The 21,936-nt window shown below is 33.5% G+C and overlaps 1 protein-coding gene across 3 annotated transcripts in view; it reads right to left on the bottom strand.

The window, feature by feature from the left end:
• The window catches only part of LOC125060636 (aquaporin-11), a 40,729-nt gene that overhangs the window by 2,009 nt on the left and 16,784 nt on the right, over positions 1-21,936 (bottom strand). For 2 of the 3 annotated variants that reach the window (XM_047665610.1, XM_047665611.1), the window contains 5 exons: positions 11,869-12,052; positions 9,944-10,066; positions 7,950-8,101; positions 1,310-1,448; positions 57-155 (listed from right to left, as the gene is read on the bottom strand). In XM_047665610.1, the coding sequence (XP_047521566.1) occupies positions 57-155; positions 1,310-1,448; positions 7,950-8,101; positions 9,944-10,066; positions 11,869-12,052 (697 nt within the window). The remainder of the gene's footprint in view (positions 1-56; positions 156-1,309; positions 1,449-7,949; positions 8,102-9,943; positions 10,067-11,868; positions 12,053-21,936) is intronic. The other variant, XM_047665612.1, reaches the window with a different exon arrangement.

Below are 21,936 nucleotides of genomic sequence, written 5' to 3'. Positions count from 1 at the left end.
CAGAGCTATCGGAGTGAGTATTATTAGAATACACATTAACATATTAGTACAAGTACCTCTTCCTAAATGAACTTTGCATGAAATTGACAAGTAGATGTCGGCATTCGGATTATCTTGATAGTTGTAGGTCAAAATCGTGTTTCTATACAGTGACCCTGAAACACACAAGCTAAGCTTTGCTAAGCGAAAAACGTCAGGTTATCGTAACTTTGATTTAATTGCGAAGCTGGTTAGTTACACACACTTTAAATTTCAAAACATCCCTGTGATTCTGTAACTCACTTTTCGAACTCACACAGCGGTTTTCGCATCGGCGGTCGCTTTCAAATCAGTCGTGAAGCAGTCATTTTATGATTTGGCATTCTAATAAACAATAAACTACAAGCTTCTACCTTTTCAGAATGCCAAATCATAAAATGACTGCTTCACCACTGATTTCAGAGCGACCGCCGATGCGAAAACCGCTGTATGAGTTCGAAATGTGAGTTACAGAATCGCAGGGCATTTTAATTATGAGATGTTTAAAAAAACAACGCATCCTTTGCCTTAATTTTCTAAAATGCTAGTTTATCAAAGTTTGTTCTTCCCTGTGTTATATGGCTATAGGGATGAATGGTCTGAACCTTTGACTTTGGGCATAAGAGGTGAAATTTACTAACAAGAACTTAATTTTAAAATAAGAGTGATATTTGTAAAGAATATGAAGTTATTGTTGGATTGATTTATATCAAGTAGAAAAAATAATTTGTGTTCAATAGTCTAACATCGAGAACATTACACTATGACTAAATTTATTAGGATAAAAGCTCTGGGCACTATTTGTAACGAAATAAAAAACCTACAGTACGGTGTTGAATAAACACGTGAATAAATACCTAATTTCTTTCTTAATTAGCCCCTTATAAAATATGAAAAAAAAATGTGTATGTACGTATGTACACGCGTTAGATGTTATACTTCTTTGGCGTAACAAGATAAAAATCTTTTCAAACATTTTAGCTTTCTACTTATTCTACATTTGTAGTAAAAACTACACTAACAATAGAAAAGAAATTACTGTCATCATTTATTCCTAACGTGCCAATAGAAGTATAACTTCGAAAAAACTAAAATGTTGACTATACCTAACTTCAGGGTGTCGGTTTTTTGTGACGGTGTGCGCGCGCATCGTAAATCTTATCTTATATACTCTCATCATTTTTCCCTAACGCGCCAAAAGAAGTATAACTTCAAAAAACAAAAGAAGGTGCCACGAAACTCAAACATGCAACACAAAAAAAAAACAGTTTCCTTTTTGTAAAAAGCTTACCGGCTACAACTAGTGAGGTGCCAATAAAGGCGTCGATTGCGGTGGCAAATCTAGGATTTAGATCACCCAAGGCCCTCGATGCCAGTCTGCATAAACATGTCGCTATGCCCTCCACCAAGGCGCCAAATAACACGGGCACCTGGAGAATAAATAATCATTATAGATCGAAAAGCAACTTCGTCCTATGACAGCGTGTTGTCATAAGTGTTGTTTGCCATATTTTGTATGATGATTTGCTATTTTAGAAGAGTACGGAGAGTTTTTTACGCCTGCTTTTTCTCTTGGCCTACACCCTCTGTCTTCTTTGCCGATGAGTAGGGATGTTTACCGTAACAATTTAATGACGTGTAATAAGTGATATCTTATATTACATAATAAACATATTTTATTTTAGAGGTATTTCACCAGCGCAATCAGTCAACCCCCAGAGTGAGTTCCGGAGTTCAACTTATAGTATAAGATCCCGCTATACAACGACCTTCACCGAGATGCTTATTTAATGAAACTTATTTTATATTTAATTTAATATGTCAATAAATATAATCCATATGGGTTGCCTAGCAAATTTCAGTCCAGAGTATGTTTAATTAATATTAAAAAAAAAAATTTCTTTTATAATTTGCATGTAGTAAATTTTTTGAACTTTTTTCAATCAATATTTTTAATCAGGGTAGTATTATATATGTATCACTAAAACCTTCTTTTATACTAAATATATATATATACTTTAGTGTTACATAAAAAATATACACATAAATAATTAATTGATTTAAAACAACCTAACTTTTGCATATTCTATGGGCTTCATACTTTCGATTGGTATAGAATTTATCTAATAATCATACTGGTGAAATGTTTAAAAAAATATTTTTTTTTAAATTAATTAAAAATACTCTGGACTGAAATTTGCTAGGCAACCCATATGGATTATATTTATTGACATATTAAATTATATATAAAATAAGTTTCATTAAATAAGCATCTCGGTGAAGGTCGTTGTATAGCGGGATCTTAGACCATTAGGCAAAGAGTACTCGAGCCTTTTGGCTGAAAGTACAAAGAAGTGACAAATACTATGTTTAGTTAAAGTTAAATAAATTATGTCATAAGACTTGTATTTCTTGAAATATAATACACAATTAATGTGATGTAATAAATGATTATATAAAAAACTAGCGAGCGACGTTGTCCTGTACACACAAAAAAATCTAATAATGTAAACTCGACTACACTTGAACACACAAATTTCATCATAATCTGTCCTGCTGTTTAGGAGTTTAATTACGAACACGTGCACAGAAGATTTATATATACCAGCTGTTTATTTGCGGTATAGATAAATAACCTAGATACTAACTGCAGCGCCATCTGCCGGGGTGATTTGTGAATATTAACCATCCAGGGCGCCTTCCAAGCGCTTTTCCGATTCCGATTCCAAAAAAAACATTCAAATCGGTCCAGCCGTTTAAGCCGTTTCAGTAACAAACACACGTTACAGTATAGATATATATATATATATATATACAGGGTGGCCAAAAAGTCGTGGATCAAACGCAAATAGGGGATAGATGAGGTCATCAGCGGCAAAAAATTGTTCTACGGGAGGTCTCTAAGGTCAACTCCTGCAGAGTTATGATATATTTTGGTATTTATATGAAAATTGACTTTTTTTTACTAATTCTTCTTAAAATTCGAAAATATCTACATCCTGTATCTTTCTCATAATATCCACTAGATTGGTACTGATGAGTTCTTGCGTTAGACATACTATTTGTAGTTGTTTATTGAGTGTATTCAAGATAATATTAAGTGATACGATATAACATTTTTTCAAATCATAAATTTTTCTTTAATTTGGACCCCACTGTGAAAAAAAATTACTCCACCGAAAAGTGACCCTATACTACAAGTTTTGGCGCATTTAATAGGGATTCTGAAAAGGTATTACACGTGGCCATGAGTCGCTCTAATATCTTTCAAGGAAGAATTACAAACAACGATTGTGAAATAATAATTGTATTAAAACAATTATTTCTCAATGGTTGTTTGTAGGAAACAAAATATTTTACAATAAAATATGTTCAAAATTCCTTACTCTGACCATAATACTTAATCTGCACCGTCTAATCAAATTTCTACGTAACCCTCCAGCCATCTGTCCAATTTTTTGAATTTAGTCTGATCCACACAGTACTGGACACAGGTAGGTAAATAATCTATCATAAGTCCGAATCGTTGTTGTTTTTCGTCCTAGAAAGATATTAGTGCTACTTATGGCCATGTGTAATACCTTTTCAGAATCCCTATTAAATGCGCCAAAATTTGTAATACAGGGTCACTTTTCGGTAGAGTATTTTTTTTTCACAGTGGGGTCCGAAATAAATAAAAAGTTATGATTTGAAAAATTTTTACATCGTATAACTTAATATTATCTTCAATACACTTAATAAACAACTATAAATAGTATGTCTAATGTAAGAACTCATCAATACCAATCTAGTGAATATTATGAAAAAGATACAGGTTGTAGATTTTTTCGAATTTCAATAAGAATTAGTAAAAAAAAGTCAATTTTCATATAAAAACCAAAATAAATCATAACTCTGCAAGGGTTGACCTTAGAGACCTCCCGTAGAACAATTTTTTGCCGCTGATGACCTCATCTATCCCCTATTTGCGTTTGATCCACGACTTTTTGGCCACCCTGTATATATATATATATATATATACATATACATATAAATAAAATATATGTTTAAATATTAAGAAACAAAAAATAATGCGTAATTTTAACTACCACTGCACATTTCATGCTTATCAAACTGTATTGTGTAAAAAATAATATATGTATTTTCATTATAGTTAATGAAAATATGCATAACCACAACATTCGCCCACATAATATTAAACATTCGTCTAAAATTATCGGAGCGATTATACCCTTTCATTACAATATTTACAGCAGAGCAATTTTTAATCAAATTAATTTCTGTTTAAATAAACAACCAATAAGTTGAACACAATATTATCACTATTAATTTAATATATTTTTAATTGAAGTATAAAACTCGGACGGATTGGAAAACCAATCCAATCGATGTAGCTTTCGGATGACAGATTTCATGCCGTATTGCAATTTGAATACGCTGTGAAAAATCGCGATCTATGGGGTCTTCAGTACTATGTATTTGCGTGGGAACACCACGTGAATGTAAGGGCGTGCTCTTATTTCACCATGCGTCCTGCTGATAGAGGACAAATCTTTGTTTTTAATTTATTTTATTATTATTTACTACTTAACACGTTCACTGCGTAACAGGCCGATATCAGCCTGCCGCGGTATTTCCGCTGGTGCGGACGAAGAAATCTATGTCCCTCTCGCTGGTGCGTAACGATTATCTCAGGTGTTTGTAAAAATTCGACATTGACAAATATATATTTCATCTTGCGGTCAAAATTGTAGGTTTTCCCCATCAAAACATAACGGCAGGCTTTTATCGACCTACCACGCACTGACGCTGCTTTGCATCCGCTGAGTGCGGCAGTGGGCCTATTTCAGCCCGCCCACCCAACAGGCAGCTGGCGACCCGATACCGCACAGAGCGCGCGCCCGACCAGTTAGTGTTGTGCTATCTAACTGATCTAACATAGCGTTCGATATTATCAACCATGGCAAGCAATACAAGAAAAATACAAATTTAGGAAAATAGAGTAATTCGCCTTGCAGTTATTGACATTGATAGTGACAGCAGTGAAGAAATATTTTCCACTAAGAAAAATAAAAAGTATTTCTGTTTCCAAGACAGGCATACATAAGTAAATAAATAAATTTTTCAGTTCCTTTAGTAGTAAATGTAAATTTACGATTAATTTAACTTGACGATTCAAAAGTGTACTTGGTTACCCACTTGAATAAAGATATTTTGAGTTTGAGTTTGAGTTGAGTTTACGATAATTCTGTTTTATTTTCGATATTTCTCTGTCCCATCACTACTAAAAATATATTCTAGTGCGGTTCAGGTCGATATCGGCCTGCCGCTTTTCCTGCTTTATTTCTCATTTCCTGTTTGCCAGATCCCGGGGCGAATCAAACCTAAGGAAGTTGGGTTCAAGGTCATTCTAACAATATAAAAAAAAAAGTATACATTATGTTTCCACAAAGTTATAGCAATTTAATCTATCCTAGTGCTGTTGGGTCTAGAAAGACCTGCCACGCACCGGCGGAAATATCATTGGGGGCGCATTTTGGCCCGCCGCCGCACCTGATGAAACATTATTATTTTACTTGCCGCAGTGAACGTGTTAAGTCATGTGAAACATCATGTGTAAAGGTACATATAAACGTTGTGTAAAACAAAAAACTTGGCGATTAAAAAGAGTGGCGGTGAGTTTATTTCCAGTTCTTCTCTTCCGTTCTACGCCCTTGATTTGAGAACTGGCAGTAAATGTAAAATTAGAAGCACTTAATGTATATTTCATTTTTGTTCATAATGATTTTGACTTTGACTTTTATCACTGGTAACAACTGCTGCTTGGGGAAAATAATATATATAATATAATAATCACCGACATATCGAAACTTAGCGAGAGTTATTACTTCCGTAAGTCACAAAAGTGGTCAATATTTTTTTTTAAATCGCACGAAATCTTAAGTCCAAACCAAATATGTACTTCGCTTCATCACTATGCCGTGCCAAATAAATATTTCTTGTACTTCTTTGTCTCCTAACGGACTCTAGTACTGTCGTCTAGAAAAACGCAGTCTTGTTTGGAAAGGAATTACTTTTGCACTTTTTTATAAGATTAAGAGTCTTGTACACTCTTAACTTGGATTAAGGTGCTTGTGTGTTGATATTCAAATAGAAAAGAGGTTTTTTCATCGAATTTAATTTTAACAAGAGTTATAAAAAATAAAAAGTAGAATCTAATTACCCAAAAAAAAAACAGTGGCGCTACAACCATCTTGGCCTCAGATATCTGCTTCGCGATATTGTTTTCTCTGCCAGGCAAGTAAGTACGCGACGTTTTCCTTCACCGTAGGAATATTAAATACGCACATAGAAATAAAAGCCGTGGTTCGAATATACGACCTTAGGGACCGCACGCGCAGCCCAACATTTCTGATAATGTTTACGACAATGTTGGGTAATATTTTATATAGTTTGAATTTTCAAGCCCAACGAAGCTTGTGGCATTTGTGTCTGTGTAATAGATTTTGATTTGAAGATCAACGACCAATGAAGAGGATAAGGAAAATAAGGCAATTGAAATGGCCCTGGACCGGGCACATGACGATGATATAGCACTTTGGAATGGACAAAAATAATTACAGAATGGCAATGGTATGGTAACTTAAATAAGTGTTATATTATACTCGGTGTCAGAAATAAAGGCTTAATAATAATCATCATTGATTTATAATCATCAAGATAAATAGTGTTGAAACGAATTCTGTGTTAGTGCGACCCTAAACAAATATTATCGCCAAGTTCGCACTACCCCATGCCTCATTTATGGGGCTACAAATAATAACAAAATGTATTTTGATAACATTAATATTTTCTGTAACACGTGTTTTCGTTTTAAAGAGACGTCAAGAAATTAATATTTTATTCATCTGGCAACTTTCGCAGACAATGAAAAGTGTCAATGGCAGAAATGAAACAAACAGCGCAGGGTTCAAGGTTCGTTCTAAATCCGAATAATAATATTGTAGATAATATTTTTTACCTAAAGAAATTTAAGTCGATTTCATTTAAGTTTAATTTAATTGTCTGACGTAGTCTGAATACTTATCTGAATCGTGTACTGCCCTGCGATTTTGTAACTCACTTTTCGAACTCACACAGCGGTTTTCGCATCGGCGGTCGCTCTCAAAATGACTGCTTCACGACTGATTTGAGAGCGACCGCCGATGCGAAAACCGCTGTGTGAGTTCGAAAAGTGAGATACAGAATCGCAGGGCTGAATTCTTTAAACCTATGTACACAGCCAAACAATACGAAGTGGTCGGCAGTAAAGACAAGAGGATTTTTTAACTTTCTTTAAATTAAATAAATTTAAAAACCAGCGCGAATCACAGCTTCAATCCTTCTCTTCTTTTTGCAAAATAATTTATATATTATCGAATATAAACTGAAGTTTTTAACAACTTTTTGAAATCTGTGTAGCAATCGTATAGAATATTCTTTAGAATTAATTTTACATGATTCAATTCAACCAACATACGAAATGAGGTCCGCTTTTTTAAAGGCATTTCCAAAGTTTATATAACCTTAAACGACGTAATTTACCAAACTTTTAATTTTGAATCGACTTTACTTAGCGAATTTTTCTGCATCACGTTACACAATGTTTATATATGTCATATATTCTTGACATCGACATCCAAGAGTCTACCTTTTTACAAAATTACAACAGAAAGAAATAAAGTTTATTATATATAATAAGAAACGATGTTTGGTTAAAAAGGAAGTGCACTAACCCCCACTAGGATTCCCAGTATCGTGGGCTAGTCTCTTCCATTTACCATATCAATGGTACTATACATAATTAAACTACTGTGGCACAATAGGAATTCTTTCCGTTTAAGCATAGAACAGGTTGAGAAAAATTAAAAAAAGAAAAGAATATTATCTACCTGTAGATCAGCCGAACAGTCCTCCACAGCCTTGTCCTTGTGCGTGTCAGAGATCTCTAGCGCCCAATACATTTGCACGTACTTGAACACAAGCATGCCGCCGCCCAACTCCGCCCAAATCTTGAGTATGGCTTTGCGAACATCCCCTCGACCTGAAATATATTGTATTTTAAGTTTTATGTTTTTTTTTTTTTAAACAGGGTCCCCTACATCCTAGCCTGTCAGACACGCAATCAGGCAGATTTGTGACCGAGTGGCCAAGCAGCAGGGGGGTCAAAATCTCCCTTTTCTTAAAAAGGGACATTATTGGGTTAAAGGGTTGGCGTCTCCCGCCGGGCCCGGGCGACAACTACTTCGAAAATATCGAGTATAGGCGAGTGTTTAAAAGATCATATAAAACCTCAACCAACGTTACTGAACTGTTTTAAAATTGTTTGTCTCTGTTCAATTGTATGCGCTGTGATACAATTTGACAGAGATTGATTTATACATGAATACTAGAATAAGGGTGAGATTGAGAAATGAGACTTCGCGTGATCTGACAACCGTCTAAATCTCTGAATATTACCGTAATTAGGTTTTTATGTATGTCTTGAGATATAGTTACTATACTATTAAGTTACCTAATTCCTGTTTTGCTTTAATATAAATTTAACTACTATTTTAGTTAGACAACCTTTAATATAAGCTTTCCAGGATTTTTTAGTAGAAAATTTAAGGATCATTTTCATAATACACGGTTTGTGCATAACTTTTACGCAGCGAAAGCTCTCAAAAGAATTATTTTTTTCCATTCATTCACGCTCCGCTCTTATCATTACCATGATATTATATAGCCTCCTTCCTCAGTAAATGGACTATGTAAAATAAAAAGGACTTTTCGAACCCTTAATCCAGAGTGAGTTCAAGCAAACAAATGGTATATCATATTACTACAGATTATAATATATAATCTAATATAGGTAACATTAAATATTCCACGATTTTAATGCAGAATTAAAACAATATAAAACAAAAGAAGAATCTAAATTAACACAATATTGTGATCCAGGATTATTTTAATAACATTTCTCATAAAATTTAAAGAGAACATCAAGCATTACGACACAAGACACATAATTTAGCAAAAGTCAAAACCTCCAAAATAATTTATAAAGTAGTTTTAATAAATTAAAACCTTTCAAATTAATTCAAATATACACCATTATTATACTCGATTTGGTGGACTCTGTTATTAAATATATTTCATAATTGATCTGTACACTAATTAATAATTATAAAATAGATATAGACATAGACGTTACATTTAATAGTAACGAAACACACACACAGAAATACACAAAATAATAATTTATTACAACAAAACAAAGGCTTTTTTAAGGAATAAGGTACATTGCAAATGTGTAATGTGTGTGTTGTGGTTGTAACTGGCCCTGGCTCAGCATTATGCTGTGGAGCAGACGTGGTCCACAGCGCTGGTCATTCTGCCAGGGACCACAACAGTTAGTTTGCGCTTTAGACGCAAAAAAATAATGATAGTAAAAATGAACAGTGTAATAAGTAAGGAAGTCGAGGAAGATATGTGTGTAAAAGAATATAGTAAATAATAATAAGAATAATTGTTAAGAAATAGATAAATAAATATTTTTGGGCGGATTAAAAACTAGATTCCGTGGGATTTTTGTTGAGTAATTAGAACCCGTCCGTCGTAGAAAACGTCCGGTATTAGGTTCCATTGCAAGAATTGAATTTATTATCACGAAAGTTAAATTTTATAAAATAGTATATGTAGAAGTTGCAATTATATTGATATATTTTGATTTCAATATAAAAAATAATAAGTGAGTTAATTATTTCATAAATAAAATATTTTTTCTAGAAGTGATTTTTATTTTATTTTTTGAAAACCTTAGGTGTCCGATACTAGGGGACTTACCCCTACTTTACAACTGTATATATGTTGTATGTATGTTAACTGTTTATAAAGTACATACCTTCAATAACATCTTCAATGTGTGTATAGGGGCAGGCTGTTGCGTCTCCCCAGTTCAGAGACCACCAGATAGTGAGTGCGAAAAGGTAAACCGCGTATGTGGCTACACCAAAGTTGTCAGCAACTGAAAAACATTACGATATTATAAATGATTGGATTTATTGAATTCAAGCTTATTGCTTGAATTGTGTGTAAAGACCGTCAAATCTTTAGAATCTGACATTTAATACCTCTTGACTTAAGAATAAAAATATTACTGATTGTGTAAGACTTTTATATTTCAGATATTCTTGTTCCTTTTTGATAATGTTGGTAAATCATATAGTAATTCGTTACTCCACAAAGCACAAGAATTTACAAACTATTCATATGTTATGTTATAACAATGAAGTATTAGCGTTATAATGAAGCACGTTCTAATTAATCCCACATAATGTAAAATTCGCAAAGTGCACGCTATGTGGGGATTATTGGGGCGCGTTATTGTGCATAATGTAGAGGAAAGCGGCTAAATCGCATCTAGATTAAACACGTGTAGTTTCAGAGATTTTTTTTTATTTTGACAATTGACACCAATTGACCTAGTCCCATGCTAAGCTGGTAAAGCTTGTATTATGGGTACTAGGCAACGTATATACATACATATTATAGATAGATAGGCATATAAGTACATATTTAAACACCCAAGACCTAAGCACAACACCAAATGCTCATTACATCGATGTTTGTCTCAGCCGAGGACCGAAACCGGGACCCATGAATTCGCAGTCAGGGGTGCTAACCACTAGACCAATGAGCCGACAATTTGTAATAACAGTCGAATAACTAGTCAAATGGGACTAGTTCAGTGTACTTAAATAATAACAGCAATACTTCTACGTTGACAGAAAATATTGTGACGACATGTCTACAACCCAAAAATCGAGGTGTGCCAAGAACAGAGCGCTAATCACCCACTCATATGTCACATATAATACATTATTTGAAGGCTTTTAAACAGAATTCTATCTATCTTTTAGCCAGACTTGACTCTTTTAGCTTATCTAATCAAATAAAATGCTTTTTATAAAAAAATATTAAAGTTTTTAGACATGTTATAAAATAAAAAATGTGTGCGTGTACACACGTAAGAAGTAAAACCTTATTTTTCGAAAAATGATATACTATATGCAACTTTACAGAAATTGGTTAAATAAAGTTAAATTAGATAAAGTTTAACAAAAGGCTTTTATTATCATAGACATGAATACAAATACAATTATTTCATTTTAACTTATTACTGTACTACTATGTAGTAATAAGATTATTACACAATTTCATTAATTGTAATAGAATTATTAGTATTACTATCATTGTTATCGTTATTATATATTTTTGTTACTAATAGCTTCGAATCTCTTCGGATCAACCGTGGTAGGGACAAGAAAAAGATGGCGCGTAACCGAAAAATGTGACAAATGTGTGTAAATTTTTTTCCAACGCCGATAAAGAAGTTTGACTTCAAAAAGCAACATGGCGCGTAACCTGCTACAAAATTTCTCCCATACGTCGATAAAGAAGTTTCAATTCAAAAGATTGCGCGTAACGAAAAAATGTGACGCGTAACGAAAAAATGTTACACTAAATTTTTTTTCCAACCCCGATAAAGAAGTTTCACTTCAAAAACATGTGTTAGAAGTTATACTTTGGCGTAACAAGATAAAAATATTTTTAAATTTTTTATCTTTCGCCTTATTCTACTTTTGTAGAAAACACGACACTAATAATAGAAAAAAGATATTGAAAGACATTGAAAGTTTTATTGCAATGCATTAAATAAAGTTTATTTAAATATCACAAAAAAATATTTCTACTTAATTAAAGCAATGGACATTTTTTATTTTAAAATGTTGACTATGCTAACTTCAGGGTTCGTAAAGTACTTACCGACTATCAACTCAAAGCAACAGCCACATAATTCAGCTGCTGCTATTGCCTCCTCAAAGAGTAATCTGACGAAGGGATCTTTCACGATATTCTGCACCAGACGTCGAGCGCAATGCGCTAGTATCGATGTCAGTAGGATAAAGAGTGTTGATACGACTAGAGGTGCGAATGTATCTCTATTTACCTGAAAAGAAATAATTGATTAATTAAAGTACAACACATCCTAGGCTAGTGGCTTGAGTGTACGACTCTCATCCCTGAGGTCGTAGGTTCGACCCCTGGCTATGTACCAATAGACTTTATTTCTATGTGCATATTTAACAATCGCTCAAACGCATAAATCATCGTGCGGAAACCGGCTTGCCTTAGACACAATCGACGGCGTGTGTCAGGCTCAGGAGGCTTATCACCTACTTGTGTGACAGAAATCTGAGGCCCAGACCTAAAAAGGTTGTTGCGCCACTGATTTTATTTATAATAACGTAACAAAGATTTGAGATTGTACAGTGACATCATTTTGAATTTCCTAAGTCGCTGATGATATCCTCGGTAGCTATAAGGAAATCCTGCAAAGTCCCGAGTGAATGATATTTGAATATCTTCAATGGACGAATGGATCGCATATAAGGGATTCCATATAATGCTACCGTATTCAATATGACTGCGAACTAGAACGTTATACAAAATTGTTTTAGTTGTACTGCCAAAATCTCTTAAACGGATGCGGATGTGGTGACAGTTTAAATTCTACTGGATTGTTACTGGTTTCAATTTCTTAATAACGGCTCGTAGTTCTATAGGTTTTGATTTTTAATACTAATTTAACATATATCTCAACATATCCATACATCAACTGCCCCTGAACTTAATTGACTATTCCATTTTTTTAAATACAGAAATTTATGTGACGATGAAACACAATTTGGTCAATAAGCTACTTGATAATGAACAAAATTAAAATGTTTAGATTTATTTATTATACAATGTGTGTATGTGTGTGTGTGTGTGATGTTATTTTATTTATTTATTTGGGAAACAAAACAAATACATCTCTATAAAATAAATAAAACATAAAATAAACACATTGGATGCATCCACAAAATGTTTCACTGATAAAATATGATACAGAGCAAATCAAAACAAAACTTGACAGCACAAAATTTATAAATTCGGAGAACGACAAACATACTAGTAGCTATAATAAAGAAGAAAGATACAAGGATTAGGACATTAATAGTTGTTTTAAATTATTCTTAAATGAAGCAGTAGAGGAGTGCGATAATGCGATGTTGATAAGATAAATGATTAAAATATTTGTTTAAGTCAAGTGAAGTCAAATCATTTATTTCAATTAGACCACCTAAAATGGCACTTTTTAACGTCAAATAAAATAAAAGATGATTCTAGTTGCCCCTTCCAAAAGGTAGTTTCGTGTGGAGAAGAATGGGCAAGAAACTCCACAGTTACTCTTTTAAAATAGGTTAACAATATTTTGTATTTAATAGTTAAATAATTATATGTGAAGACAGTATACTCTTAGAACTAAAAGTTAGTATACATGTTCCTCACATATTTACAAATATCGAAACCGTAGAATATTATACATTAAAGAAAAATAAAAAACAAAATAAAACAGTGTGTGAGATAAAAATAAAATAATTACATTTTGTAGTATTATAAAATAAAAATAACAAAAAATCGGCAACCAATTTGATTTTATCCAGGCTCTATGATTGTCCTATGGAGCAGGTTTAGTTAACTGCTATTGAAGTATTTGTGATCAATGTGGCTTCAACGTGCGACTCTCTACGACGTTATAATTATAGTCTGCTATATCATGTAATGAACTTCAGAGTTCTACAGAAACTGTATTTCCTTTTAAACGTTTTAAATACTTTATTAAGAAAAACACTTAAAATGTCACCCCTGGGCCTAATTTTACGATGTCAGAACTCAAACTGAAGTGAATCAACAAGCGCTGAAAGCTACTTCGTTACAAATTATTCAAGAATACTTAAAGCTTTAATAAAGCTTTCAAATGTTGGCATTGTCCCGAGAGCTCTCGGCTAACTCAATTCAACCGAATTTCCCAATTAGATACGCCTAAATACGTGAGAAATCATTCCAATTTGATTTCTTTTTGTATCTTACTGCTATTTTAATTCTCAATGGGGCAAATTTCCGCGTCTATTCTGTCGATTTTTAAAACAAATTTAATAACACTCCACTGTCTTACACTAGAATTATGTACTTAAGTTTTCTGTTTATTTTTCTTAGAATCTCGTGATTCTACTCTTAGTTTTTTAATTTACAGTCACTTTTATATATTTTTTATATGTTATGATTCATTCTTGAATAAATAAATAGCCAACTAGTTACCATGTGAACTGCAAAGGCCGCAAAAAGGTCTTTGAATTTTTACGTAATTGTAAAAGTGTGGTAATAAATTCGTTTAGAATAGTGTTAAGAATAGAACAAAACGATATAACATAAGAATATTTGTCCAAACCAACACTATTCTATATTATTTTATACACAAAAACATCATATATATTTGTCAGGTTTTCATTTGAAAGGCAAGAGGAGCAAGAAAGTATTAAACTGGTGCCCAATGTACAATAAAGGCAAAAGAGGAAGACAATTTAAAAGTTGGATAGACCAGATTAATAACTGCAGATAATAGTTCAGTGCAGCCGGGGTTTGGAGGAGGCCTTTGCCAAAAAAGGGCACACATATATTTAAAAAGATAGAAATATAAATGTGTTTATGTAAATGTATATAAAATAAAAGGCGTAATATTTATTTTAAATAATATGTTTTCCCAATCCTTTTTAAATTTATGGAAATAGTTTTAGTCGATTTTATGTTTTGTTTTAAAAAAAAAGTTTTTCTAAATAATTGAAGATACATTTTTGGCACAAGCAATTTCTGCCCATGTCTATAACGGTTCTTGTTCATATCGTTGTAGCTGTCGTCGTATAATAGAAATTATTAAGTATTATTTGAGTAAATGCAATAAAGAATATACGTATTTATGGAATTTGAATGACTGAATATCACTGGCCTATTTGCTTAGGGCATTCTCTGTATATCTAATCTACAGCCTGGTATTTGTGCTACGGCGTAGCACTACGCGAAGCATAACCTAGTTATTAAACACAAAATACTACGAGTATAACCTCAATTAGTTAAATAACGTAACGTTTTTCATTTGAAAAAGACAGATATATGTCCTTTGTGTACGATACACAACATTAAGTATATTTTACAAAACAAAAAAGTGATTAAAAATTGTAATCATCTTTCTCAACCATAAAGAAATATATGTGTAGATTTTAAATCAATCTCAAGAAAACTACGGATCCAATTGATGGAACTTATATTGTTCCCTAAGTTGGAAAATACGCGATTTCTATAAAAAGCCCATCCCTCGCTATACCTTTTACATTTCGAGAAATGTGTGGGAAAAGAAGCAAATTAGATCAACATACTGAAACATAACCCAAATCCAACAATCAAATACAAACCTCCTTTACCAGCTATTAAGTAACAGATGCCAAAGTCTAATAAAAAATATGGAAATCAACCAAAGCCTACCTTTACCTCTATTTTATTCAAGCATCTTCTCAGTTTCTTTCAGGCCTGCCCTAAGATTCTGTAACTCACTTTGTCACTCACACACACAGCGGTTTTCGCATCGGTGGTCGCTCTCAAATCAGATTTGGGGTTTGTCATAAAACTAAACACTTCTCACCATACATTCGTGCATTAAATTCAGACAACAATTAGTCACGTTACGAAAGAGCCAACTTATATATAACTTATATATATATATATATATATATGTTTGGCGTACCTCACAATAACACCAGACTCACACTACAGCAATTACCCATTACCATTAAAATATGCTTCACAAATATAGGTTGCTTAATAATATTTGACCTATTCACAGAGACGTCCTAAGACGTACTAATCTTAGTATATCGTGCATTCTATGAGCTATAATCAAATTATGACGAGAGATATGTGACCTAACATTAGTCAACTTACATATATATATTACTAGTAGACCGGCCAAGCGTTGCTGTGGCTAAGGTTTTTGTTCTATTACATAGTAGTAAACTATTCAAGGGAAACGGTAGGAGAACACCAGTCATGGGGACCACCATGCTTTATTGGTGGTTATGCCATTAAATTGTAGCTTATGTGAAACGTTGGTACTTTCAACACAGCGCCATCTGTTAGAAATGTGACTATCAAATAATAAACAAATATTTTGTAATAAAATAATATTGCGGGTATAAATTGAGATGTAAGCTATCCTATCTTTTAAGTTAGATCAAACTTCACACGGTGTGCAAATTTGATTGATATCGGTTCGGTAGTTTAGAAGTCCATAGCGGACAAACAACGTGACACGTAATTTATATATATTAAGATTATAATTATAAGGGTAAGCCAAATGTTAACAATCTTCGCACACTTGAAGCCAAAATGTGCCCTGTAGTATTTCCCACACTCATAAATTGTAATATAACATTCTGAATTCCGTAATGTCGAAAAATTATCTTTGAAGTAAGCATACCATCTGTTACTTCCAATGCCTGTCCTATACGTAGCCTTAATAATTCAGTACAGTGCAAGTGATTTCTAAATTGTGTATAAATTTGAGTTAGTTTTATTCTAATGTATTTGTGTAATATCATATATGTATCGTAGTTATAGGGTAATCAGTATTATCCTGCAACTAAACTTACAATTTTTCTATAACTTATTATTATTGTATCAAATCAACGCGTAACTAATGTAAGGAGGGAGGAGTTATGTAACATTAGCTAAGTTACATATATATATTTTAGTATGATATTAAAAGCGTGAACCAAATGTTAGCAATCATCACACAGTTGAAGCCAAAATGAGCCCTTTAGATTTTACCACACTCATAAATTGTAATATAACATTCTTGTTTCCGATAATGTCGAAACGGTCGACTACAGTTATATCAAAGTGTCACTTAGATTTATGAACCCTTTCATAAGCCAAGTTAGTTTTTTGTTAATCCAGCATCGCAACCTCAATAGTAGTATATTACTTATAAGCTCATGTATTAAACGATTAAAGGCATTCGATACCCAGCTTCAAACAAAGAGTTTCATTTAACATCTATTTGAACAACAACCGCCACCGAATTCAAGATTGTAGAATATGTGTCATTTTATTCATAAAATATTTTTAACCAAGTACTTTTGTGTTTCTTTCTGACAAATATAGCTTACGCTGTGATGAAAAAATATGAAATTGTAAGGGATGGTAAAGGAGTTTAACTACAAAGGAATCTATAATTCAAATATTTAACTTAATAATAAAAACTGCATTTAATAATTTTTTATGGCTCTAGAAGTCGAAGCACACAAGCAGTAAAATAATTTTATGATAATAAAATTAGAATAATGTTAACACCCTGGCCTCCAATAACAATTCTTGCTTATACGATAAAGAAAAACATGAAGCCAACACGTCCAAGACCGATAAAAAACGCTCATGTCAGACACAGGTGACCTATTTGCCCATAAAGAAAATTTATCAAAAAATTTGCAGAATTTTATAAACACCGTCAATTATGCTATATTATTTAACGATAATAATAAATTCTTTCATGAAATTGGTATCTTAATGTCAAAATATAATTGAAAATAATTCTTTATAATATATGTCAGTATATCTATCTATAGCCACCAGAAAACTGGGAAGATGACATAGAATAGAAAGCGTGGATAGATTGGAAAATAGTACTGAAGATGTGAAGAATTTGGAGGACGCCTCGTTGTCCTGTACGGTGTACTAGTATTAAATATAATAATACCTAGGATATCCTGAAAATGTTTAGAAAATGAAAAACGGCTTAATGTAGAAAGTTTAATAAATATTTTTTTGTTTTTCAAAGTAATCTCCGTCCCTCTCTACAAATCGTCACATTCGATGGAACCACTGAGAAAAGCAGTGGGTCCATTCTTCCTCTTTTTTTTATGGCTCTGGCACGATTTGTGCATTAGCCAGCGTCAAGTATAGGATTTTTTATAATTCGTGCTTGTCTTTAGAAATTCGACCGTGTCCTCCATGTATGGTTTAGGCACTCGCCCGGTACCGCACAACCTTCCCAAAGGCCGAGAACAAATTTAAATTAATTTAAAACTTGCCCTCGAACCGGGAATCGAACCCGGTACCCCTCACCTAGCTGCCACTTAATAAGAACGCTAGGCTATGAGGCCCCTAATTCTTCCTCTTTGCTATTGAGATTGTTACGTCCACGCTTAAACTCGTTAAACCAATTGTAAATAGTGGCACGAGCTGGAGCTTTATTTAGAATTGCTCATCGCAGCCTATAATAGCTTTGTTGTTGAGTAAGCCCACAACGAAACACATAATAAATCATTGACCGAAAATTTTCTCGCGTAATGGCTGATTTACACAGGGTAAGTAGACAAGTCAGTCGCAGCGCCAATGTCGGCGCCGCGACTGACTTTAACTGTTTACATGAAGTAAGTAGTATTGGTGCGTTTCTCACGATGAGCACACGTGTGTGAAGTCAGTGGGAAAAATGAATTCGCGAAAACAACTGAAACGACGATTTAATTATTTGTTGAAAAATTTATTTATTTATTTACAATAGCATTTTTTATAAAGCCGTCCAGTTCTTGAAACCACTTGACTTTTGGGACATATACATTCCCACTAGCGCCAGATCTGGTGGATTTTTGTATCTTGTCGAGCTCTAAATAATATGTACTATGTAGCCCTTATGGCTTTAATTTTATTTTTTACTTCAGTAGAAGTGAGCCCTTCGATTTGCATTTGTTGAGCCATATTTTGCAACGCTGTTGACCGCATTTCTTTATTGCGGTAATTTTGGGATTTAATATCCCAAAGGCACTCGTTTTCGCCATATAATTGCACCAATTTTAAGGTTTCGTCTTCGCTAAGCTTTATTTTTATCGCCAGCGAAAAAAACGTGGTCACTCTACAACGTAGCGGCAGTGACTAACCACGCACTGACTTGTCTGTTTACACGGGGTTTATTTGGCTGGCGCGGGGGTGCGCGGGTGGCGGGGCGCGCCAACTGACTTTAAAATATTCGTGTCCGAATATTCAAGTCAGCGCTGACTTCAAGCCACTGTACTGACTTCAAATCAGTTTACACAGGGTTTTTTTCGGGTCAGCACTGACTTGCCTCGAATTTGTAGTCAGTTACTGACCCTGTGTAAATCAGCTCTTAGGTTCATTTTCACGAGTTTTAGATTTACCGCCAATTCACAAAAACAAATGACGATTGAATGCAATGTACTAACATTAGATTGATTACCAAAGAGTTCTAAAATTTAAAATGAAGAAAAAATTACATTAGCAACGTTTCTAACTGGCCAGTTCTAAACATTTTCAGTGTTACCCACGTATCATAAGCTTAATGTAATCTTTATTATAGTACTCGAATATAGGCTATTTTTATTTTATATCTAAAGCCTATCGGGTGAGATGTCCCTGTATGCCTGCCGGGATCTATGTGACAATTGTAGAGCAATATTGGCCTAGTGGTTTCAGCGCGCGACTCTCATTCCTGAGGTCGTAGGTTCGATCCCCGGCTGTGCACCAATGGACTTTCTCGCTATGTGCATTGTGCGCATTTAGCATTAAGGAAAACGTCGTAAGGAAACCAACATGTCTTAGACCCAAAAAGTCGACCGCGTGTGTCAGGCACAGGAGGCTGATCACCTAGTTCCCTTTTAGATTGATAAATGAAGATGAAACGGATTCAGCAATCTGAGGCCCAGACCTAAAGAGGCTATAGCGCCACTGATTTATTCTATGTTACAACTTTATGGGTAACCACGGTAAAAGGTAGCCATTAAGGTTTTCAAAACTCATAGAGTTTCATAAAAATTGCGGGATTCTTAAAATAAAAGCAATACATTCGAGAAAGAAAGTAAACTTTTCACTGTTCATCCTCCGAGCGGAGTATTCAAAGGCATTTCTGTTCTGTAAGTTTTGAATTTTCTATAGAACCTTCCTTAAACCATTTCGAATTAAACTAGTAAATCCCTGTGTATATTCGAATATTCCGTAGAAAGCACGTCGGTAAACCATCTGTGTCTCATATGTTATCTGAAACGGTATTCAGCTGGGTGTCTCCTTCCGAAATCAGTTTGATTTCTGAATTCTGTGGCAAATGTTTGCGATCACGTGTTGACAAATGTTTGTGTAATACGTTATTTGGATACCGTTAACTTTAAGATAAAGTATTCATAATTTTTTTTGTATATTATGCATAATTATATACATGTAATGTTTTGTTTTGCTTTGCTTTATATCATATTTTTTATCAGTGAAACTTTTTGTGGATACATCCAATGTGTTTATTTTATGTATAGAGATGTATCTGTTTTGTTTCTGAAATAAATAAATATCTATCAAATAATGTTTAATATAATCGTTTAAATTTCTGTTGAAAATGTCCAATTATTGGTGTGATAACGTCATTTTATACTTGTAAGTATACATCTTATGTTAGCCTAGATTCAGCGTTTAACTCTCATCCCTGAGACTACGACAGTTATGGTTCACCACTTCTCTGTGTATGTCTGCATTTAAAACTCGCTCGTAAAGAAAAGCATCGTCTTGCAACCCAAAAAGTCGACGGCGTGTGAAAAAACAGAAGAACAACTACTTTCTGTCTAGACCTAAACTGTTTTTTTTAGTTGTAATTTATTTTATTATAATTAACTAATTTCATTTCTTTTTCTGATTTTTTTTTTATTTTCTAATTTCTTCTGTATTGATATAGATTTTATGGAATTATTTTAACTTAGATTTTTGGTTCTATGCAAACATCTTTTTCCCTAGCCCTATTAAATGTGTATACTGTATACCAGATGGTATTTTATCAGTAACTGCATAGTAGGTACCGTACTGTACTGGTTTTATTATTAAGCCTTTATTGCTGACACCCAGTATAGTATATATAAACATTTGTTTTAGTTACATAACCTAACATAATCTAATCATATTAATATATCATAACATAATCTAAGACATCAGATGTGCCAGTTTTGTTGATCAGCGTGTCCTGTGACACATAGGCCTCTTCCAGCTTCCATTTTTTTCTAATGTTAGCTCTTCTTGTCCAAGATGCGCCTCCTATTGTCTTTATATCGTCTGCCCATCTTTTGCTCTGTCTTCCTATTTTCCTTTTTCCATCTCGTGGTTGCCATTCTGTTATCATTTTTGTCCATTTCAATCTGCTATCTCTCCTAATGTGCCCGGTCCAGCGCCATTTCAATTGCCTTATTTTCTTTATAATGTGTCTTTCAACATCGGACACTGTACTGTAGAACAAATCCTATCTTTCATTATTATTTTCATGAATCTTTGAGAGTATGAAAAGGACACTGACGATGTTTATGATAGTCAAAAATTTGCTTCTTATCTCTTCTATTAAAAGAACGTGTTAATAATTCCACTTGTAGTATTTCCAAGATGTTAAAGACACAATGTCAACATCTATTTGAATAGTAAATGTTAATGAGACGAGCTCGACTAACTGTGGCAAAGCTAGTATTTACTTGGAACCGCACAGAGTGTCTGAATAAATTATCACTCCACTACCAAGACAACTTTGACAATATACGTTTTTATATACATTTATTTGACCATGACTTGACAACATGGTTGTGAAAGCAAAATATACAAAAACTCTATGTTCTTTAGGTATAACAATAATATGCATTAAATGACTTTTTAACATTAATATTGGAATCTACATCAACATAATATTAATCTTAAAAGGCCGTCAACGCACTCGCACCTCTGGCATTGAGAGTGTCCATGGGCGGCGGTATCACTTAACATCAAGTGAGACTTCGAAGTGACTGCCTGTCCTATAATAATTTTTTTATATATCCAAAACTTTTAAAATTTATAGTAGCTAATATAATAATTTCAAATTGTACCGGTTCCAAAAAGGCTGGCAACGTACTCGCGAGCCTTTTGGCGGTGTAAGTGTGCATCGGCATC

Source organism: Pieris napi, chromosome 22 (genome assembly GCF_905475465.1).
Source record: "Pieris napi chromosome 22, ilPieNapi1.2, whole genome shotgun sequence".
NCBI classification, from domain to species: Eukaryota; Metazoa; Arthropoda; class Insecta; order Lepidoptera; family Pieridae; genus Pieris; species Pieris napi.
Note: the sequence above shows the minus strand (reverse complement) of the source record. Positions and strands in the feature narration are given on the sequence as shown.